Raw genomic sequence first — 17,428 nt, 5'->3', positions numbered from 1 at the left:
TGCAGAGAACGACCGCGGGCTGGAATCGAACCCGGGTCCGCTGCTGGCCGAGGCCCATGGGGGGGACGCCCTACCAACTGAGCTAAGGGCCCATGGGGGGGGGACGCCCTACCAACTGAGCTAAGGGCCCATGGGGGGGGACGCCCTACCAACTGAACTAAGGGCCCATGGGGGGGACGCCCTACCAACTGAGCTAAGGGCCCATGGGGGGGACGCCCTACCAACTGAGCTAAGGGCCCATGGGGGGGACGCCCTACCAACTGAGCTAAGGGCCCATGGGGGGGGACGCCCTACCAACTGAGCTAAGGGCCCATGGGGGGGAGGTCCTACCAACTGAGCTAAGGGCCCATGGGGGGGGGGACGCCCTACCAACTGAGCTAAGGGCCCATGGGGGGGACGCCCTACCAACTGAGCTAAGGACGCCCCTAACAATTAAGTTTTTAATGATGTGATCAAATAGTAGCCATCGTGGAGTGAGGCCGCAGCGCTTTATATGCAGCAACATGTCGACAGTGTGGAAGAAGCACATTTAGAACATTTCATTTATTCAACAGGGAAAAAATGGCTTGGTCAGGGGTGAGGGTGACAAAGAGGTTAGTGGGTCCTTGAGCTGAGCAGACCCCTCCCTCTCTTTCCTCATACAAACACATACTCTCTCTCTCTCTGCACACTATTTAAAGCCAGGGTTCAGAGCAAGTAGGGTTTAGGATTTTGACTTGTTCACTATCTTGTTGCATTTTCTTGTTCCCTCACCACGGATGAGAAACTTAGAAGAAAAACTCGAAATAAAAACTCTGAATCTTTTTTGGACCAAATTACTTAGAAAGGAAAATACTTGGTTTCGAGCTAATGGTATGTATATTTGAATTCTAATCAAACTTTAAAGTGATGTAACAGCTCGTAAGTGAGGAAAAATTCAGCAGTATACAGTTCCGGAAAAAATTAAGGGACCACTCCAAATGTTCAGTGTCTCTCGCTTTACTATTTATAGACATATGTTTGAGTAGAATGAACATTTAGATTTTATAAAATAAACTACTGACAACATTTCTACCAAATTCACAATAAAAATATTTTAATTAAGAACATTTTCAATAAATTATGTAGAGATAAAGATTTAAGAATAATCCAGACTGGTCTCTTCATGTTTTCCAAGGCTGTAAAAGAATACCATACCAATTTGAAATTAATAAGAAATTGTTGTTGCAGCTCCTTCTGATAAAAAAAGGAAAACCAATAAATATATTGAAAAAAATTAAATAAAATTAATACGATTTATGGGTTAGGCCAGTGTAAGGGTTGGGGTTTGACATTTAGTTTGGATGGTTAGGGTTAGGGTAAGGGGCCAGGGAATGCATTATGCCAAATAATGTCCTAAAATGTAGAAACGTGTGTGTGTCTAAATGAGTGTGTTTATTTGTGTGTGTGTGTGTGGGTGTTCAAGTTTTTCTCTTTTTTGTCTTGATTCATACTTCTTGTGAAGTGGTGCCAACCTTGCCTAACAGTGTCAGGTTGAAAGTGGGAAGGACTGACCATAGAATTCCACAGAAGTGGTGATGTCACAACCAGGTCTCTGTATAAAGGCAGCAGACTCTGGGTAGGAACATCAGAACTCAGCTCACCAGTTGACTTCACCTTCCTGCCTGTCAATCACTGTCAGCTTCAGCACACGTAAGTATTTCAGAATATTTTTATTATCATTAATTCACATTTATCTCTGGACAATATATTCTCCTATTCCAGATCTTAATCCATTTCATATTTTGATGTTGTTAAAAGCCTTCACCTGCTGTGTCTTGCCTTAACAGTCAGGCATCTTCCTTTGTTGGTTGTGTTTTCTAAAGCTCTTCTTTGTTGTTCACAGATTCCACAATGGCCAACTACATCACCGACGTCGCTGTTTCTCTGGATGGAGATGAGGAGAAGGATCTCCAGGAGCAGGGTTACACCAAGATCTATGTTGATCTGAACAAGGGGGCCGGAGGAAAGGACATCTTCCTCTGGTTCAGGAAAGACGGCTCCGCGCCCATCACTAGGCTCCAGCTCACATACAGCGATGACATGGCTGGAGGCCTGAGCGATACAGGCTTCACCAGGATCAATAGAGATCTCAATGCTGGAGCAGGCGGCAGTGACATCTTCCTGTGGTACAATAGAGGCTCCGGAGAGTTCGACACTCCCATCGTGGACATTCATGTCACAACCAGTTATCGTGAGGACGCGGAGTACTGTGGTAACGGCTGGGAGCGACTGGCCTGCGACCTGAACCGTAAGGCCACACTCGGAGGGCGCGATATCTACATCTGGGTGATGAGAGCGCAGCAGACCTACATCTGTGATCTCACCGCCACTCGTAACTACTGCTCAGATAGAAGCTTATTCGAGGCCGGTTACATCCGTATGGATGAAGATACCAACAGAGGCGCAGGAGGAAGGGATATCTTCCTCTGGTACCGTCAGACCACTGATCCCAAGAGAGCGCTCACTGACCTGCAGGTCTCCATCACTAACTGCGAGTATGATCAATACGGGCGGCAGGGTTACGACCGTGAGAGTCAGGACCTCAACGAGGGAACAGGATCACAAAGATCAGTGTTCTTGTGGTACAAGAGGCAGGGAGGCAAACCCATCAAGACCATCCTGCTGCTTCTCCAGAAAGACGCTGTGTCAGCTTATCAAGATAATGGTGTCACTGTCATTCAAAAAGATCTCAACGCAGGCAATGACGGCAGACTGGAGTACATCTGTTATAATCAGTAAAGTTTAAGAATCTATCACCCTAATTCCAACACGCCTCATTCTCACAGCTTTAGCTTTACCTGGTGAAGTCTCCTGATATAATACGAGCTGGTCTGTGATAACCAGGTGATACTCAGACTGTGCAAACAGTACTAATGTTGTGAAATCATGTTGGTGATGGTTTATTGAACCTCTTTTCTCTTTTTCTTCGATATATAAAACAGTTAGATGTATTTCTTTACAGTTATATTACTGTCCATTCCAGAATGTATCAACGCTGTTTGGGTTCAGTGTATTAATCTGTCAAATTAAAATCAAACCAAAGTCGTATTAATAAGATGTTTAACAGCTAATAACATATTGGAGCTCTGTGTCTTATTCTGCTACTTCCTGCTTTTCAATGAATCAATAAAGACTAATTTGATTGAGAAATGTCTTCGCTTCATACTTTATATTATAGAAACTGAGTGTGTTCATGTGTGTTCCTAATGTGTAAATGCTAAACATAAGCAAAGTCAATCTTCTGCATTAAGAGTGTAATAAATGTATGCTTGTTGGTTAGGAGTTTGTAACCACTGTGGTGCATCGGTAAGAATGCAAGGGAACGAGGATTATCTCTTCACAGATTTATTGAACAGTTTGCAAGCAGGTGTGTAGTGTGTGTGTGTGGTTCTGCAACAGAAACATAAAATAATATAATCAGTCTAAAATAATATACATTATTATCATGAACAGAAGTTAAATGCTCTGCCATACATTATGTAGGCCTACAGATTAACCAATATGCACTAATTCCTATGTTAACCAGATGTGAACACAATTACAGAAAATCCGAAATATTAAATAAGGTGGCTCCAATAAGTTCTATAAAACTTAACAGTAAACATGTGCATCAACATTAACACATATAACATACTGGCCATAACACATGGTTAACTCAAATAACTGCTCTCATTATACAAGACTCCAGAGCGGGCAGATACATTACAATAATACAATATACAATCTTACAACCATGTAAATAATACTCACGGTTCTATGGACGCACACATAACCATCGATGCCGAAAATACTGTCAGCAAACACACTTAAACTGTATATTAATAAACTGGCAACGGTACTCTTCAACAGCCTCTCTCTCTTTGTCTCATCTGTCTGTTACTTTCAAACTAACGTTTCCCTCCGTAACATTCTAAGGAGAATCTGCCCGGCAACAGGATGCGCTTTCTGATTGGCTGATGGAAGTTACCGGGCGGATTAATGATTTCGGAACTGACTGTCCTTCTTTACAAGTATGAAATGAGTTAAAAAGGTGAATACACACAATGTAGGCTATGAAATATGTGCAATATTTAGAAGTTTGAATAGTTTCTTGCTGAAGAATTATATATAAGATGAAAGACATGAAGAAATAAAGTCAGAAAGAGTCTAAGTGTCAAGTCAAGTCTTAAGGTTCAGTAAGTGATTTGGTTCTTTTAGCTAACTTCCTGTCAGTGACTAGCAGTTAGCCAACACACACACACACACTGCAGTTAGCAGTCCCCTCCCTCGTCCCTACGTCACTACCACATGAACACAGAGCAGTCCCCTCCCTCGTCCCTACGTCACCACCACATGAACACACAGAGCAGTCCCCTCCCTCGTCCCTACGTCACCACCACATGAACACACAGAGCAGTCCCCTCCCTCGTCCCTACGTCACCACCACATGAACACACAGCAGTCCCCTCCCTCGTCCCTACGTCACCACCACATGAACACACAGAGCAGTCCCCTCCCTCGTCCCTACGTCACCACCACATGAACACACAGCCGTCCCCTCCCTCGTCCCTACGTCACCACCACATGAACACACAGAGCAGTCCCCTCCCTCGTCCCTACGTCACCACCACATGAACACACAGCAGCCCCCTCCCTCGTCCCTACGTCACCACCACATGAACACACAGCAGTCCCCTCCCTCGTCCCTACGTCACCACCACATGAACACACACAGCAGTCCCCTCCCTCGTCCCTATGTCACCACCACATGAACACACAGCAGTCCCCTCCCTCGTCCCTACGTCACCACCACATGAACACACAGCAGTCCCCTCCCTCGTCCCTACGTCACCACCACATGAACACACAGAGCAGTCCCCTCCCTCGTCCCTACGTCACCACCACATGAACACACAGCAGTCCCCTCCCTCGTCCCTACGTCACCACCACATGAACACACAGAGCAGTCCCCTCCCTCGTCCCTACGTCACCACCACATGAACACACAGAGCAGTCCCCTCCCTCGTCCCTACGTCACCACCACATGAACACACAGCAGTCCCCTCCCTCGTCCCTACGTCACCACCACATGAACACACAGAGCAGTCCCCTCCCTCGTCCCTACGTCACCACCACATGAACACACAGCAGTCCCCTCCCTCGTCCCTACGTCACCACCACATGAACACACAGAGCAGTCCCCTCCCTCGTCCCTACGTCACCACCACATGAACACACAGCCGTCCCCTCCCTCGTCCCTACGTCACCACCACATGAACACACAGAGCAGTCCCCTCCCTCGTCCCTACGTCACCACCACATGAACACACAGCAGCCCCCTCCCTCGTCCCTACGTCACCACCACATGAACACACAGCAGTCCCCTCCCTCGTCCCTACGTCACCACCACATGAACACACAGAGCAGTCCCCTCCCTCGTCCCTACGTCACCACCACATGAACACACAGAGCAGTCCCCTCCCTCGTCCCTACGTCACCACCACATGAACACACAGCAGTCTTCTTCAGATAGTGCCGCGATGGAGAGCAGCGGATCCGTTTTGATGCCACTTTATTAGGTACACCTGTTCAATTGCTTATAAAAGCAAAAAGCTAATCAGCCAATCACAGGGCAGCAATGTAATGCATTTAGGCATTTAGACGTGGTGAAGACAATGTACTGAAGTCAGACCGGGCATCAGAATGGGGAAGAAAGGGGGTTTAGGTGACTTTGAACATGGGGTGGGTGATGCTGCACGGCAGGATGGATCCATACTTTCATGTTGTGTATGCCAAATTCTGAACCTGCCATCTGAATGTCGCAACTGAAATCGAGACTCATCAGACCAGGCATGATTTTTCAATCTTCTATTGTCCAATATTGGTGATCCTTTGAGAATTGTAGCCTCATTTTCCTGTTTTTAGCTGACAGGAGTGGCACCCAGTGGGGTCTTCTGCTGCTGTAGCCCATCTGCTTCAAGGTTGGTCGTGTTTTGCGTTCAGAGATGGTATTCTGCATACCCTGGTTGTAACCAAACCCCACCACGGCTGGTTCTCCAGGCATCCAATGCGGAAGTGACTAACATTGCAGTACCTCCCGGTGGCCACTGGGGGCTGAATGCAGAAGACAGCCATTTCTCATTGACTCCAATGTTAAACATGCCGTTTTCACAGCATTATTAAACCTATTTCAGGCCTGGATTAATAAAACATTCTAGTCTGTATGTTTAGTTCATAGCTCCATGACAACTCTGAGGGGGGTGAATATATATATATATGTAGACGAGCTAAATTTAATTTAATTTTATATTATTTTTGGTCATTATTCACACCTTTTTGTATTGTGAACCCCCCCAAAATTGTTTCCTAGCGTAAATAGGTCCCACGTTGTTGTTTTCCATAGCATACCCCTTTGTTTCCCTGGGGAGTAATTTTAGCGTTGCACCTGTGTGTCCAGCTTCAGTAGCCGTGTCTCAATCCGTAGACCGCGTCCTTGAAGGCCGAATCGAAGGCCGAACGAGCGTTGTTAAACGAGACGGCCTCCGCAGGTCTCCGTTTACGAGCATTTCCGGTTATTCTCGTAAAGTTACATTTGTTTAGCATTTACACATTATGACACACAAAGTTTCTATAATATAAAGTATGAAGCGAAGACATTTCTCAATCAAATGTGTCTTTATTGATTCATTAAAAAGCAGGAAGTAGCAGAATAAGACACAGAGCTCCAATATGTTATTAGCTGTTTAACATCTTATTAATACGACTTTGGTTTGATTTTAATTTGGCAGATTAACACATTGAACCCAAACAGCGTTGATACTTTCTGGAATGGACAGTAATATAACTGTCAAGAAATAAATCTAACTGTTTTATATATCGAAGAAAAAGAGAAAAGAGGTTCAATAAACCATCACAAAATGATTTCACATCATTAGGACAGTTTGCAGTGTGTGATGGATTCTTTAAACTTTTACTGATTAACACAGATGTACTCCAGTTTGCCCTTATTGCCTGAGTTGATATTTTTTTCAATGACGGTGACACCAGCCTTTTGATAAGCTGAAACAGCATCTTTCTGCAGAAGCAGCAGGATGCCCCTGATGGGATCGCCGGTTTCCTGCCTCTTGTACCACAAGAACACTTTGTTATCTGAGTCTGTGCCCTCGTTGAGGTCCTGACTCACACGGTTGAAGCCCTTCAGCCGATACAGCTCATTCTCTCCGTCAGTGATGGAGACTTGCAGATCGCTGAGCGCCATCCTGGGGGCTGTGGTCTGCCGGTACCAGATGAAGACACTCTTTCCTCCTTTTGCTCCTCTGTTGGTATTTTCATCCACACGGATGTAACCTTCCTTGAAGAAGTATTCATCTGAGCTGTAGGAGTCAGTGGCGGTGAGATCACAGATGAAGGTCTTCTGCGCTCTCTTCAGCCAGATGTAGATGTCGCAGCCTCCGGCCTTACGGTTCAGATTACAGCCCAGACGCTCCCAGCCAGCAGCAAACTTCGTGGCGTCTTGATCATCGTCTGAGTTGGCTGTGACCTGGATGTCCACGATGGGAGTGTCGTACTCTCCGGAGCCTCTGAAGTACCACAGGAAGACGTAATCTCCGCCTGCTCCAGCATTCAGATCTTTATCAATCTTCTCGTAGCTGGTGTCGCTCAGGCCTTTAGCCATGGCATCCTTGTATGTGAGCTGGAGTTTAGTGATGGGCTTGGAGCTTCCGCCTTTCTTGAACCAGAGGAAGATTTCCTTTCCTAACTCAAAGCGTCCTACTGCCCCCTCGTTCAGATCAACATTGATTTGGGTATAATATTCCGATTGAAATTTCAGCTCATCAGCTGCACTAGTGGACACAGCGATGTCTGTGATGTGGTCGGCCATTGTGGGAACCTGTGACCAACAAAGAAGAGCTTTAGAAAACAGAGTAAACACAGGAAGATGCATGACTGTTAAGGAAAGACACAGCAGGCCAAGGCTTAACAAAATAATGAATTAATTAAAACACTGGTAAATTGATAGAGTTTAGTTTTTATAAAGAGCAGATTTACATCATAGTCAGATATCACTACATTTGAATATTCATTCAATCTTTTCAACAAAACAAAATAAATGGATTAAGATCTGAAATAGAAGAACATATTGTCCAGAGATAAATGTGAATTAATAATAATAAAATATTCTGAAATACTTACGTGAAGCTGACAGTGATTGACAGACAGGCAGGCAGACAGGCAGACAGACAGACAGGCAGAAGTCAACTGATGTGCTGAGTTCTGATGTTCCTTTATATAAAGACCTGGTTGTTTCATCACCACTTCTGTGGAATTCTATCATCAGTCCTTCTTCCCACATGTTGGTACATGCTCTACTTCTGAGGACACTCATCGGCATAATGCATTATAATGACTTTGCATTATACCAATGACTCTGCATTGTACCAATGACAAACAGCGGTCAGTTATCATTTAGATCAGAAGTCAAGACGATGAGGCAGATTCTCTGGAACAACTGAAAAAGGCAAAAGTTTATGATGATGTGAACAACCCCCCAGGACAGTAGGATTTTCCCCGGATCACGGCCCGAACCCCCAACTGATTGTTTTTATAGCGCTCCTTCTTAGGCGAACCCTTCTTTCGACCCTTCTTTGGTCCCAAAGAAGGATCGAATCTGGGAAACGCGGCCATTATCTGTCATTTGAATGTTAAGGAATGTTAGTTTTGGAATATTTGGTTTTCAAGCTAGCTGTCAGGATTGTAACTGTTACAACATGTGTTGTTATGGCAGTTTCAGAGTGGAAAAAGTAAGTGGATCAGTTTACCCCACAGCTGGGGTAAACTGAGACACAAGACAACTTTTTTTTAAAACAATCATATTTTCACTGCCCTTTGTCATGAATACATTCTGCTAATGCCCTTTTCTAGGAAACATCCTGAATTAATGGGAAATGTGTAACTTTGACTGATAAATCATTTTAGCTCGCTTAGAGGGGAGCAAATGTAAAAAGTGTCTCAGATTACCTCGTTCTCCCCTACCTGAAAAGTGTAGCGTTCAAAAGTATTAAGCTTCATGCGTACAGTGAATATATAAATGTGCCAATTAGTTAGAAACATGTTCTTGAGATGTCTGGTGGTGAATAGGACATTGTAGAGATTGTGAAATATATAATTCTGCCAGTCATGGAAGAGATGGCAACACACCGACAGTGGAATCGATAAGACGAACACCGATGAGTCAGTGTCTGCGGCATATTTCACCATCACAGAAAAAAAAACACAACGAGCCCGTCTGCAACATTCTAAAACCATTCAGTCTACACCTCTGCAACTGGTAGAGACGGTGGCCGGTTTCCATAGCAGTGGCGAACGTTCTTGCACAGCTGAGAGCCGCCACAGCATCTGCACCACACACTCCTTCAACATTATAATAGCCTACTATACACATAAGAATGAATGAGATTAGGCTACAATAATTCAATAATAGGCAAGGCTACATTTTCATAATGACAGGCTGGTTTGTTGCAAAACACATCACACCTGGATGACCATTTCATTATTGCCGTGTTTTATGCCTAATCTCTGTATTAGGCAATTAATAGCCTATCTACGACTGCCATTTAGCCTACCAAGCCACTGACAACCCTGATATGCTATAGCTTAGTCCCGATGAGCATAGGCCCACGTTCGCTATGTTGATGGAAAGCAGCTTCTGCTTTTTTTTTTGCGCCGGTTAATGTCTGTAGCCTATTGCCCCATTCTTCTTTCTAAAAAGCTGTTAATGTAAATACTTTTCTTATGTGCAGCGCGCTGTATAATATTAAGATAACGTCCTGTCATCAGACACACAGCCTACCGGATGGATTTAACACATGGGTCGCTCCGTCCAGTTATCCAACTTGAGCTCTTTGTATGGGCAGAGATCGTTAGGCTATTTAAAGGGTTTCTTCATAAAGTTTATTGTTAAACGTTAGTATATTTTTTATTTTATTTATTTTTTGTTATTCTTCCGAACAATTACACACAATACACAATTTTCTCTTTGATATATTCATACATATTACTTTGTGTTATCGTCCGAAGGGTGACGGAAGAAGCCAAAGGCTTAACAGGTCCCGCCCCCAGAGTATAGGCTACTGTTTCCTTATAACCGGACCGCCGAGTCCTGCTGTGTGTTGTTTTGGGTTTGTCTCCAGCGCCATGCGTAAAGGCAGCAGCCTATTATGACAGCTGACGGGAGGAAAAAGGAAAAGAAAAAAAACGGCCGATGAACAAGAGTAAACACAGCGGGCCTTCAGCGGCCAAGAAAACCTTTTTTGCTTTGTGCTCTCACCTTTTTACCTCTCTCCCTCTTTTATTAGCCCACACCTACAGGCCTAGAACATGTTCATTCTCACACGTGTAGCCTAATGTTCAAGTCCAAGTGATGGGCAATAGCCACATTATAACCGACAATTTCTGGTGCCGACCAGCGAGGCAGCGGACGTTTAACGTTTAACCGACTAGTCCTGTTCATCAATAAGCCATATAGGTCTACTGCGGCGTTTTTATTTATTTAGCCTATTTATTTTTACAGCCCACATGCTGGCTATTTCAGAACCAGGCGCTGTCTACTAAGCCTACCTGCCGCCAGACTGATAGGCTATAGGCCTACGTGAAATAAATGTTGAATTAAAGAAGCATAATGTTACACCTTTCCTCACAGCAGCACTCATACGCTATACAGGATACTCTCTCTGTCACTGCGCTAGCGCTCGCTCTTTTCGCTCGACCACACACACACACACACACACACAATTCTCGTAACAGGCATTCTTCGCGGGGCTATTTCCTAATATTTGTGACTTTCAGTTCAATTTTAGTGAAAATAAAAACACAATCAGAATAATAGAAATATTCAGAATAACCTGGCGGGACAGGTATTATTTCTGGAGACAATTAAGGCGTTATTCGGCAGCTGAGCCCGACCGAGGCCGGGGGGGGAGAGCCTCTGGGGAGGGAGGTTGGAAGGAGCAAACAACCCACTCATTGCACTCTGCGTTCTAAAACTTGACCGGGAGACTTGACATGTTCAGTCTTTGGGGACTCCTTGCAACGGCATCAACCACGGCGCAACTGTCAGACTACACTGCTGCAACTTTCCCGTGCGACGTTCTAAAACCGTTTCGTCTCGTCGCGAATCTTTGGTCTAGACGGGCCAGAACACAGGACTAGACCCAGCTGTCATTTTCCATCTTTTGAGTCTTTGATTAATATTTTTCTGCATTTGTTTTATTGGGATCATTCATTGAATGAAGACATATTACTTAGAGTCTATTGGTGTTAAAGGTCACTCTCCTGTCCCCCACATACATACGTGCCAAACCATGCCCTTGCTGACACCCCTTCAACCATCAACCCCCACCTCCAGCCCACATTGTCTTTTGTCCTATTCAAACTAGTCTCCTTGCTACCTCAAATGTAATGGATTCATTAAAAGAGGGCACAGACACTGTCTCACTTTACCCCACAGCATTTGTCTCACTTTACCCCACTGCCACAATTTGAGAAAAAACTACCTCTCTTAGCATTTCAGGCTAATCTTCAGTTATCAGCATCACATGGTTTAATATGTTGGTAGTTCATCAACATGTGTGATAGAAGTTTTTCTACCTTAATCAATTTGCTTTGGCACAACAATCGATTAAGTTGACAGCAAGAAAATTTACTTTTACATGCAAAAAAGATATTTTTGTGAAAAAAACATGTTTACAACATCACCATGAGGTCCTCTCTTTCAGGGCCGAGTGGAAATGAGAGGGGCTTGAAAACATATATCTCACATGACCAAAAATGTGTTCCATTGCCTAGATACAGGGGGTGTCTCACATTACCCGATGGCTCACATTCCCCCGTTCTCCCCTATTGATTTATATTTAAAAAAAATCATTTTCATTCTACTTCACTATGCGCCACTTTGTGTTTTATCACATAAAATCCCAATAAAATGTATGTGTGTGGTTATAATGTGACAACATGTGGAAAGGTTTAAGGGCTATGAATACTTCTGCAAGCCACTGTACACTTCACCTATCAAGAATAATTCACATTTTCACAATAATTTCTTCAGAAGACGTCAAAAATATTTAATTTGAACTTCACGGGCGACTGTATTGAATGTCTCACCTTAAGACAAAGAGAGAAGTTTAAAGAGAAGTGCAGTGTGGTTAGTCAGTGTTGCAATGCTAGTCTATTGGGGTTTGTCTATCAGCTTTGCAAATCTACAGACGGACATGTTTGCCCTTTCTTCTTCTTTGCAAAATAGGATTTAGGTCTGGACTTTGACTGGGCCATTCTAACACACATGACTATATATATATATATAATGTTTCACCTTAAAGACCTACTTTAGAAAGAGTGTTTTATTCTAACCCCACATTTCTCTTACTGTGATGTCACAGTATGAGAAATGTAGGGTTAGACAGTGAGACCATAAAACACTCTTTCTGCCTTTTCTCAGGCTATCCCGGGCAAAGCATCAGAACCATATTCCTCATGTGTACCTGGTATCCTACAGTAAGAGAGGGTTCATGTTGCTCCACATCTGACCGGAGGATTGCGACAGTAAACTGCAGCATCACCTCAACATGTGTTAAAGCATAGCGCCCTCTTCTGGCCTATATGTGCCATTACAACTGTGGGTAGATTTTAAAGGTGCAGTTTCAGAGGAGGAGGGTTTGTTTACATTCACAGAGCCTGCAGTTAGTTTACTAAACATATTTTCTCTACATGTAATTCTTAGTATTGAATAATTCTAGTATCATAAAAAATATATATATTTTGAGCAACCTGGAACCAAACGTAAGACTAGAATATGTTTGTAAACCAAACTGTGGGCCCTGCTGCTGTAAACAACAACAGTGAAACAGTAACTTTTCAGGAAGCTTTCTAACTTCAAACAGTGTTCCAGGGATCACATTCTCCTGTGAGGAAAGTTTGTTTATTAAAGCTGGGGTATATGATTTCTGATTGGTCAAAGTTAACATGAGCTGTACACTTTGACCAATCAGAGCGAGGCTCCGATTCTCTGTTCTTATTGGCTGTTGGGACTGTCCATTTACTTTGGCACGACTTTGTTGGTGTAGAGCGTGTCAGGGAGGGACCATAGGGGAGGGACCAAAGAGAACAAGTGGAGCGGTTGAGGTATTTGGATTCAAATCTCTATCCCAACTGCTATTTCAAGTTGGTCCAAGCCTTCACACTCAGCTATCCAGTTCAGCGTTTTCAGCCTCCAGTATTAATATTTTTTAGTTACATTCATTACTCTCTGAATGCAGAAGATTGACACACTAGGAACACACATGAAAACACTCAACGATTCTATAATATAAAGTATGAAGCGAAGACATTTCTCAATCAAATTAGTTTTTATTGATTCATTGAAAAGCAGGAAGTAGCAGAATAAGACACAGAGCTCCAATATGTTATTAGCTGTTTAACATCTTATTAATACGACTTTGGTTTGATTTTAATTTGACAGATTAACACACTGAACCAAACAGCGTTGATACATTCTGGAATGGACAGTAATATAACTGTAAAGAAATACATCTAACTGTTTTATATATCGAAGAAAAAGAGAAAAGAGGTTCAATAAACCATCACCAACATGATTTCACATCATTAGGACAGTTTGCACAGTCTGAGTATCACCTGGTTATCACAGACCACCTCGTATTATATCAGGAGACTTCACCAGGTGAAACTAACTAGGGTGATGGATTATTTAAACCTTTACTGATTAACACAGATGTACTCCAGTCTGCCCTGATTGTTGAGATCTTTTTCAATGACGGTGACACCAGCCTTTTGATAAGCTGAAACAGCTTTCTTCTGGAGTAGCAGTAGGATGCCCTTGATGGGATCGCCGGTTTCCTGCCTCTTGGACCACAGGTGGACTGACTGATTTGATCCTGCTCCCTCGTTGAGGTCCTGACTCACACGGTTGAACCCCTTCAGCCGATACAGCTCGTTCTCTCCGTCAGTGGTGGAGACCTTCAGATCAGTGAGCGCTCTCTTGGGACCGGCGGTTTGTCGGAACCAGAGGAAGATATCCCTTCCTCCTGCTCCTCTGTTGGTATCTTCATCCACACGGATGAAACCGGCCTTGAATAAGTACTCGTCTGCCTTGTAGTTAGCAGTGGCGGTGAGCTCACAGATGTAGGTCTGCTGCGCTCTCTTCACCCAGATAAAGAGCCAGGCCCCTCCGGCCTCACGGTTCAGGTCACAGCCGAGCCGCTCCCAGTCGTTACCAAACTTTGTGGCGTCTTGATCATAACTGGCTGTGACCTGGATGTCCACGATGGGAGTGTCATACTCTCCGGAGCCTCTGAAGAACCACAGGTAGATGTCATCGCTGCCTATGGTTGCTTTATAATTGAGATTCTTATTGATCTTCTCGTAGCCTGCATCGCTCAGGCCTTCGACCATGGAAGCGTTGTACGAGAGTTGGAGTTTAGTGATGGGCTGGGAGCTTCCGCCTTTCTTGTACCAGAGGAAGATGTCCTTTCCAACCCCCAGCCATGCTGCCCCCTCGTTCAGATCAACATTGATCTTCGTATAACCTTGGAGGTCCGTCTCCTCACCTGTATTCAGGGACACAGCGACGTCGGTGATGTGGTCGGCCATTGTGGAACCTGTGAACAACAGAGAGAGCTTTAGAAAACAGCCAACAAAGGAAGATGCATGACTGTTAAAGGTCACGTTATGCTAAATGAACTTTTTAAATGTGTTCTAACATATCCATGGGTCCACGGTGTGCCTAGAGACTGCCAAAATATTTAAAAAAATAACAATCTCTCCTTTTCTCACTGTCCCCCTTTCTGAAACCCCCACCCCTCCCCCCCAATATACTCCAGTCAGAATTCTCGCCGACTATTACGTAATAGTCGGCACAGCCGCATCCCCATATTTTCTTTATATGTCCATTCTTCCCCCCCAGAAACGTCCCCCGTGCACTAGTCTATGATAACTCCCCACCACCCTATTTCTTATTGGTCCACGGCCCCGAGATCCTCTAGGAAATTTTCCGAGCGACAGCCATGTTGTTTTCCCCGCTAAGCGACAAGATGCCCATAGTAGCCTACAGCCTGAATGTTACATACACCAACACAGAATGCTTTTGCTCATACTCCACTACTTTATCTTATCCACAGCAGTCTATGCCTCGTTTTTAATAACACAACGGATAGGAAGCTACTTGTGGGTTTTTTTATAAAGAAAGCCCGGCAGAGAGGTGGGAGGGGCCAGCCAGATCGCAGCCTGCAGACACCAATATAGGTCATCCGGAGACCAGAGGACAATCAGGGTATAGAGGCTTGCTACAATAAATGATCTGAACGGGTTTTTCAGCAAACATCTAAAAAAATAAGTATTAGGGACTACTTAGACCATATAAAACTGACAGCAAAGTGCATAATATGTGAGCTTTAGGGCAAGACACAGCAGGCCAAGGCTTAAAAAAATTCAAACACTGGTAAATTGATAGACTTTAGTCTATTTTGCTTCCGAAACTTGTCTTCTGTCATAAATCAAAGGTCCAACATGTCCATTCAGGTGTTTATTTGACTAAACCTTGTCTGTTTGCGTCTGTATATTTCTCCTATACAACCATCTTTAACGGACATTATCTCAACATTAGTTTTTTTTATTCAATACTTTGAACCAAAAATCTCAACTTCTAAAGCACTTACATCAACTAAACTTTCCATAATCATTCTCAGCACTATTCTGAAGGTTATTACAGAAGGATTTGTTCATATGTTGTTCACTGTCTGATTTATGAGACATTTTCCCCTTAACATTTTAAGGACTCGTACATAGTGTTTTTTATAAATCTAAAAAAAGTCTGTGTCCAAAATCTGTTGAGTAAAATCTGTGGAGCTAATATGTAGTAAAAGTGAAATGAAGAATGTTTTATTTTCTTACTGTTAGATTTTAGTTTCTATAAAGAGCAGATCTACATCACAGTCAGATATCACCAGTTGCATTTTCATTTAATCTTTTCAACAAAACAAAATAAATGGATTAAGATCTGAAATAGAAGAACATATTGTCCAGAGATAAATGTGAATTAATAATAATAAAAATTCTGAAATACTTACGTGTGCTGAAGCTGACAGTGATTGACAGACAGGCAGGCAGACAGACAGGCAGACAGACAGACAGGCAGAAGTCAACTGATGTGCTGAGTTCTGATGTTCCTTTATATAAAGACCTGGTTGTTACATCACCACTTCTGTAGAATTCTATGGTCAGTCCTTCTTCCTTCTGAAGACATTCATTGGCATAATGCATTATACCAATGACTCTGCATTATACCAATGACAAACAGTTTTGCCCTTTGCCCGTTTCCTTGTCTGGTGTAATCGCAGGGTTGGAGTCAGGTGCGTTGGAGTCAGGTACCAGCGTTCACAGCTGCCAGCAATCACTAATCAACCGCTCTTCATATACTCGGCCCGACCTTCCAGACACGGCCAGATCATAGTCTCAGTTCCGCACCTGCTCCGTCTGTCTGTCTGTCTGTCTGTCTGTCTGTCTGTCTGTCTGTCTGTCTGTCTGTCTGTCTGTCTGTCTGTCTGTCTGTCTGTCTGTCTGTCTGTCTGTCTGTCTGTCTGTCTGTCTGTCTGTCTGTCTGTCTGTCCTGCTCTCGCTCAAGCCCCTGGACATTCTCCGTTGCTCTCCCCCTGGACCCCCCACCCCTCCCCCCTCCCCCAGGACAGTAGGATTTTCCCCGGATCACGGCCCAACCCCCAGCTGATTCTTTTAAAATAAACCTTCTTAAACTGGTTCTGTCTCCGTGCCTGTGTCCTCCCTGTCCAGCCGTAACAGAAACGTCTTTGAGGCTCAAATGTGTTGCATAAATCTATTTCCAATGTGCTGTTTATATTTGAGTAGTGACCAATTTATCCAAGCATTGTGCACTATGCTCACCTGAGACCTTTCCACAAGCACTATGCTCACCTGAGACCTTTAAGCATTGTGCACTATGCTCACCTGAGACCTTTAAGCATTGTGCACTATGCTCACCTGAGACCTTTAAGCATCGTGCACTATGCTCACCTGAGACCTTTAAGCATTGTGCACTATGCTCACCTGAGACCTTTAAGCATTGTGCACTATGCTCACCTGAGACCTTTAAGCATTGTGCACTATGCTCACCTGAGACCTTTCCACAGGCACTATGCTCACCTGAGACCTTTAAGCATTGTGCACTATGCTCACCTGAGACCTTTAAGCATTGTGCACTATGCTCACCTGAGACCTTTAAGCATTGTGCACTATGCTCACCTGAGACCTTTAAGCATCGTGCACTATGCTCACCTGAGACCTTTCCACAGGCACTATGCTCACCTGAGACCTTTCCACAGGCAATATGCTCACCTGAGACCTTTAA

At 43.9% G+C, this 17,428-nt stretch overlaps 3 protein-coding genes across 3 annotated transcripts in view; 1 reads left to right on the top strand and 2 right to left on the bottom strand.

Annotated features, from left to right (window-relative positions):
- Nucleotides 1-766: 766 nt before the first annotated feature.
- Nucleotides 767-3,156, top strand: LOC307270816 (uncharacterized protein). Its single transcript, XM_080054701.1, has 3 exons — nucleotides 767-852; nucleotides 1,484-1,671; nucleotides 1,865-3,156. Exon 3 carries the CDS (start codon nucleotides 1,873-1,875, stop codon nucleotides 2,758-2,760), a length of 888 nt encoding a protein of 295 aa, XP_079910827.1. The 5' UTR covers nucleotides 767-852; nucleotides 1,484-1,671; nucleotides 1,865-1,872; the 3' UTR covers nucleotides 2,761-3,156.
- A 3,604-nt stretch (nucleotides 3,157-6,760) lies between these two features.
- The window catches only part of LOC307270808 (uncharacterized protein), a 20,904-nt gene continuing 10,236 nt past the window's right edge, over nucleotides 6,761-17,428 (bottom strand). Inside the window, exon 2 of the mRNA XM_080054693.1 lies at nucleotides 6,761-7,891. Coding sequence (XP_079910819.1) covers nucleotides 6,971-7,882 — 912 coding nt within the window. The 5' untranslated portion in view covers nucleotides 7,883-7,891 and the 3' untranslated portion in view covers nucleotides 6,761-6,970. The remainder of the gene's footprint in view (nucleotides 7,892-17,428) is intronic.
- On the bottom strand, nucleotides 13,418-16,199 carry LOC307270807 (uncharacterized protein). The gene is made up of 2 exons (XM_080054692.1): nucleotides 16,137-16,199; nucleotides 13,418-14,669 (listed from the first exon to the last, which is right to left on the bottom strand). Exon 2 carries the CDS (start codon nucleotides 14,659-14,661, stop codon nucleotides 13,768-13,770), a length of 894 nt encoding a protein of 297 aa, XP_079910818.1. The 5' UTR covers nucleotides 14,662-14,669; nucleotides 16,137-16,199; the 3' UTR covers nucleotides 13,418-13,767.

The sequence above is a fragment of the Ammodytes marinus genome, assembly GCF_949987685.1.
Source record: "Ammodytes marinus genome assembly, contig: scaffold_36, whole genome shotgun sequence".
NCBI classification, from domain to species: domain Eukaryota; kingdom Metazoa; phylum Chordata; class Actinopteri; order Uranoscopiformes; family Ammodytidae; genus Ammodytes; species Ammodytes marinus.
This window is presented reverse-complemented; position numbering and strand designations above follow the sequence as displayed.

What these genes read in the sequence shown, in the direction of transcription:
- LOC307270816 (XM_080054701.1), top strand. Translation starts at nt 1,873, where the DNA reads ATGGCCAACTACATCACCGACGTCGCTGTTTCTCTGGATGGAGATGAG.
- LOC307270807 (XM_080054692.1), bottom strand. Translation starts at nt 14,661, where the DNA reads ATGGCCGACCACATCACCGACGTCGCTGTGTCCCTGAATACAGGTGAG.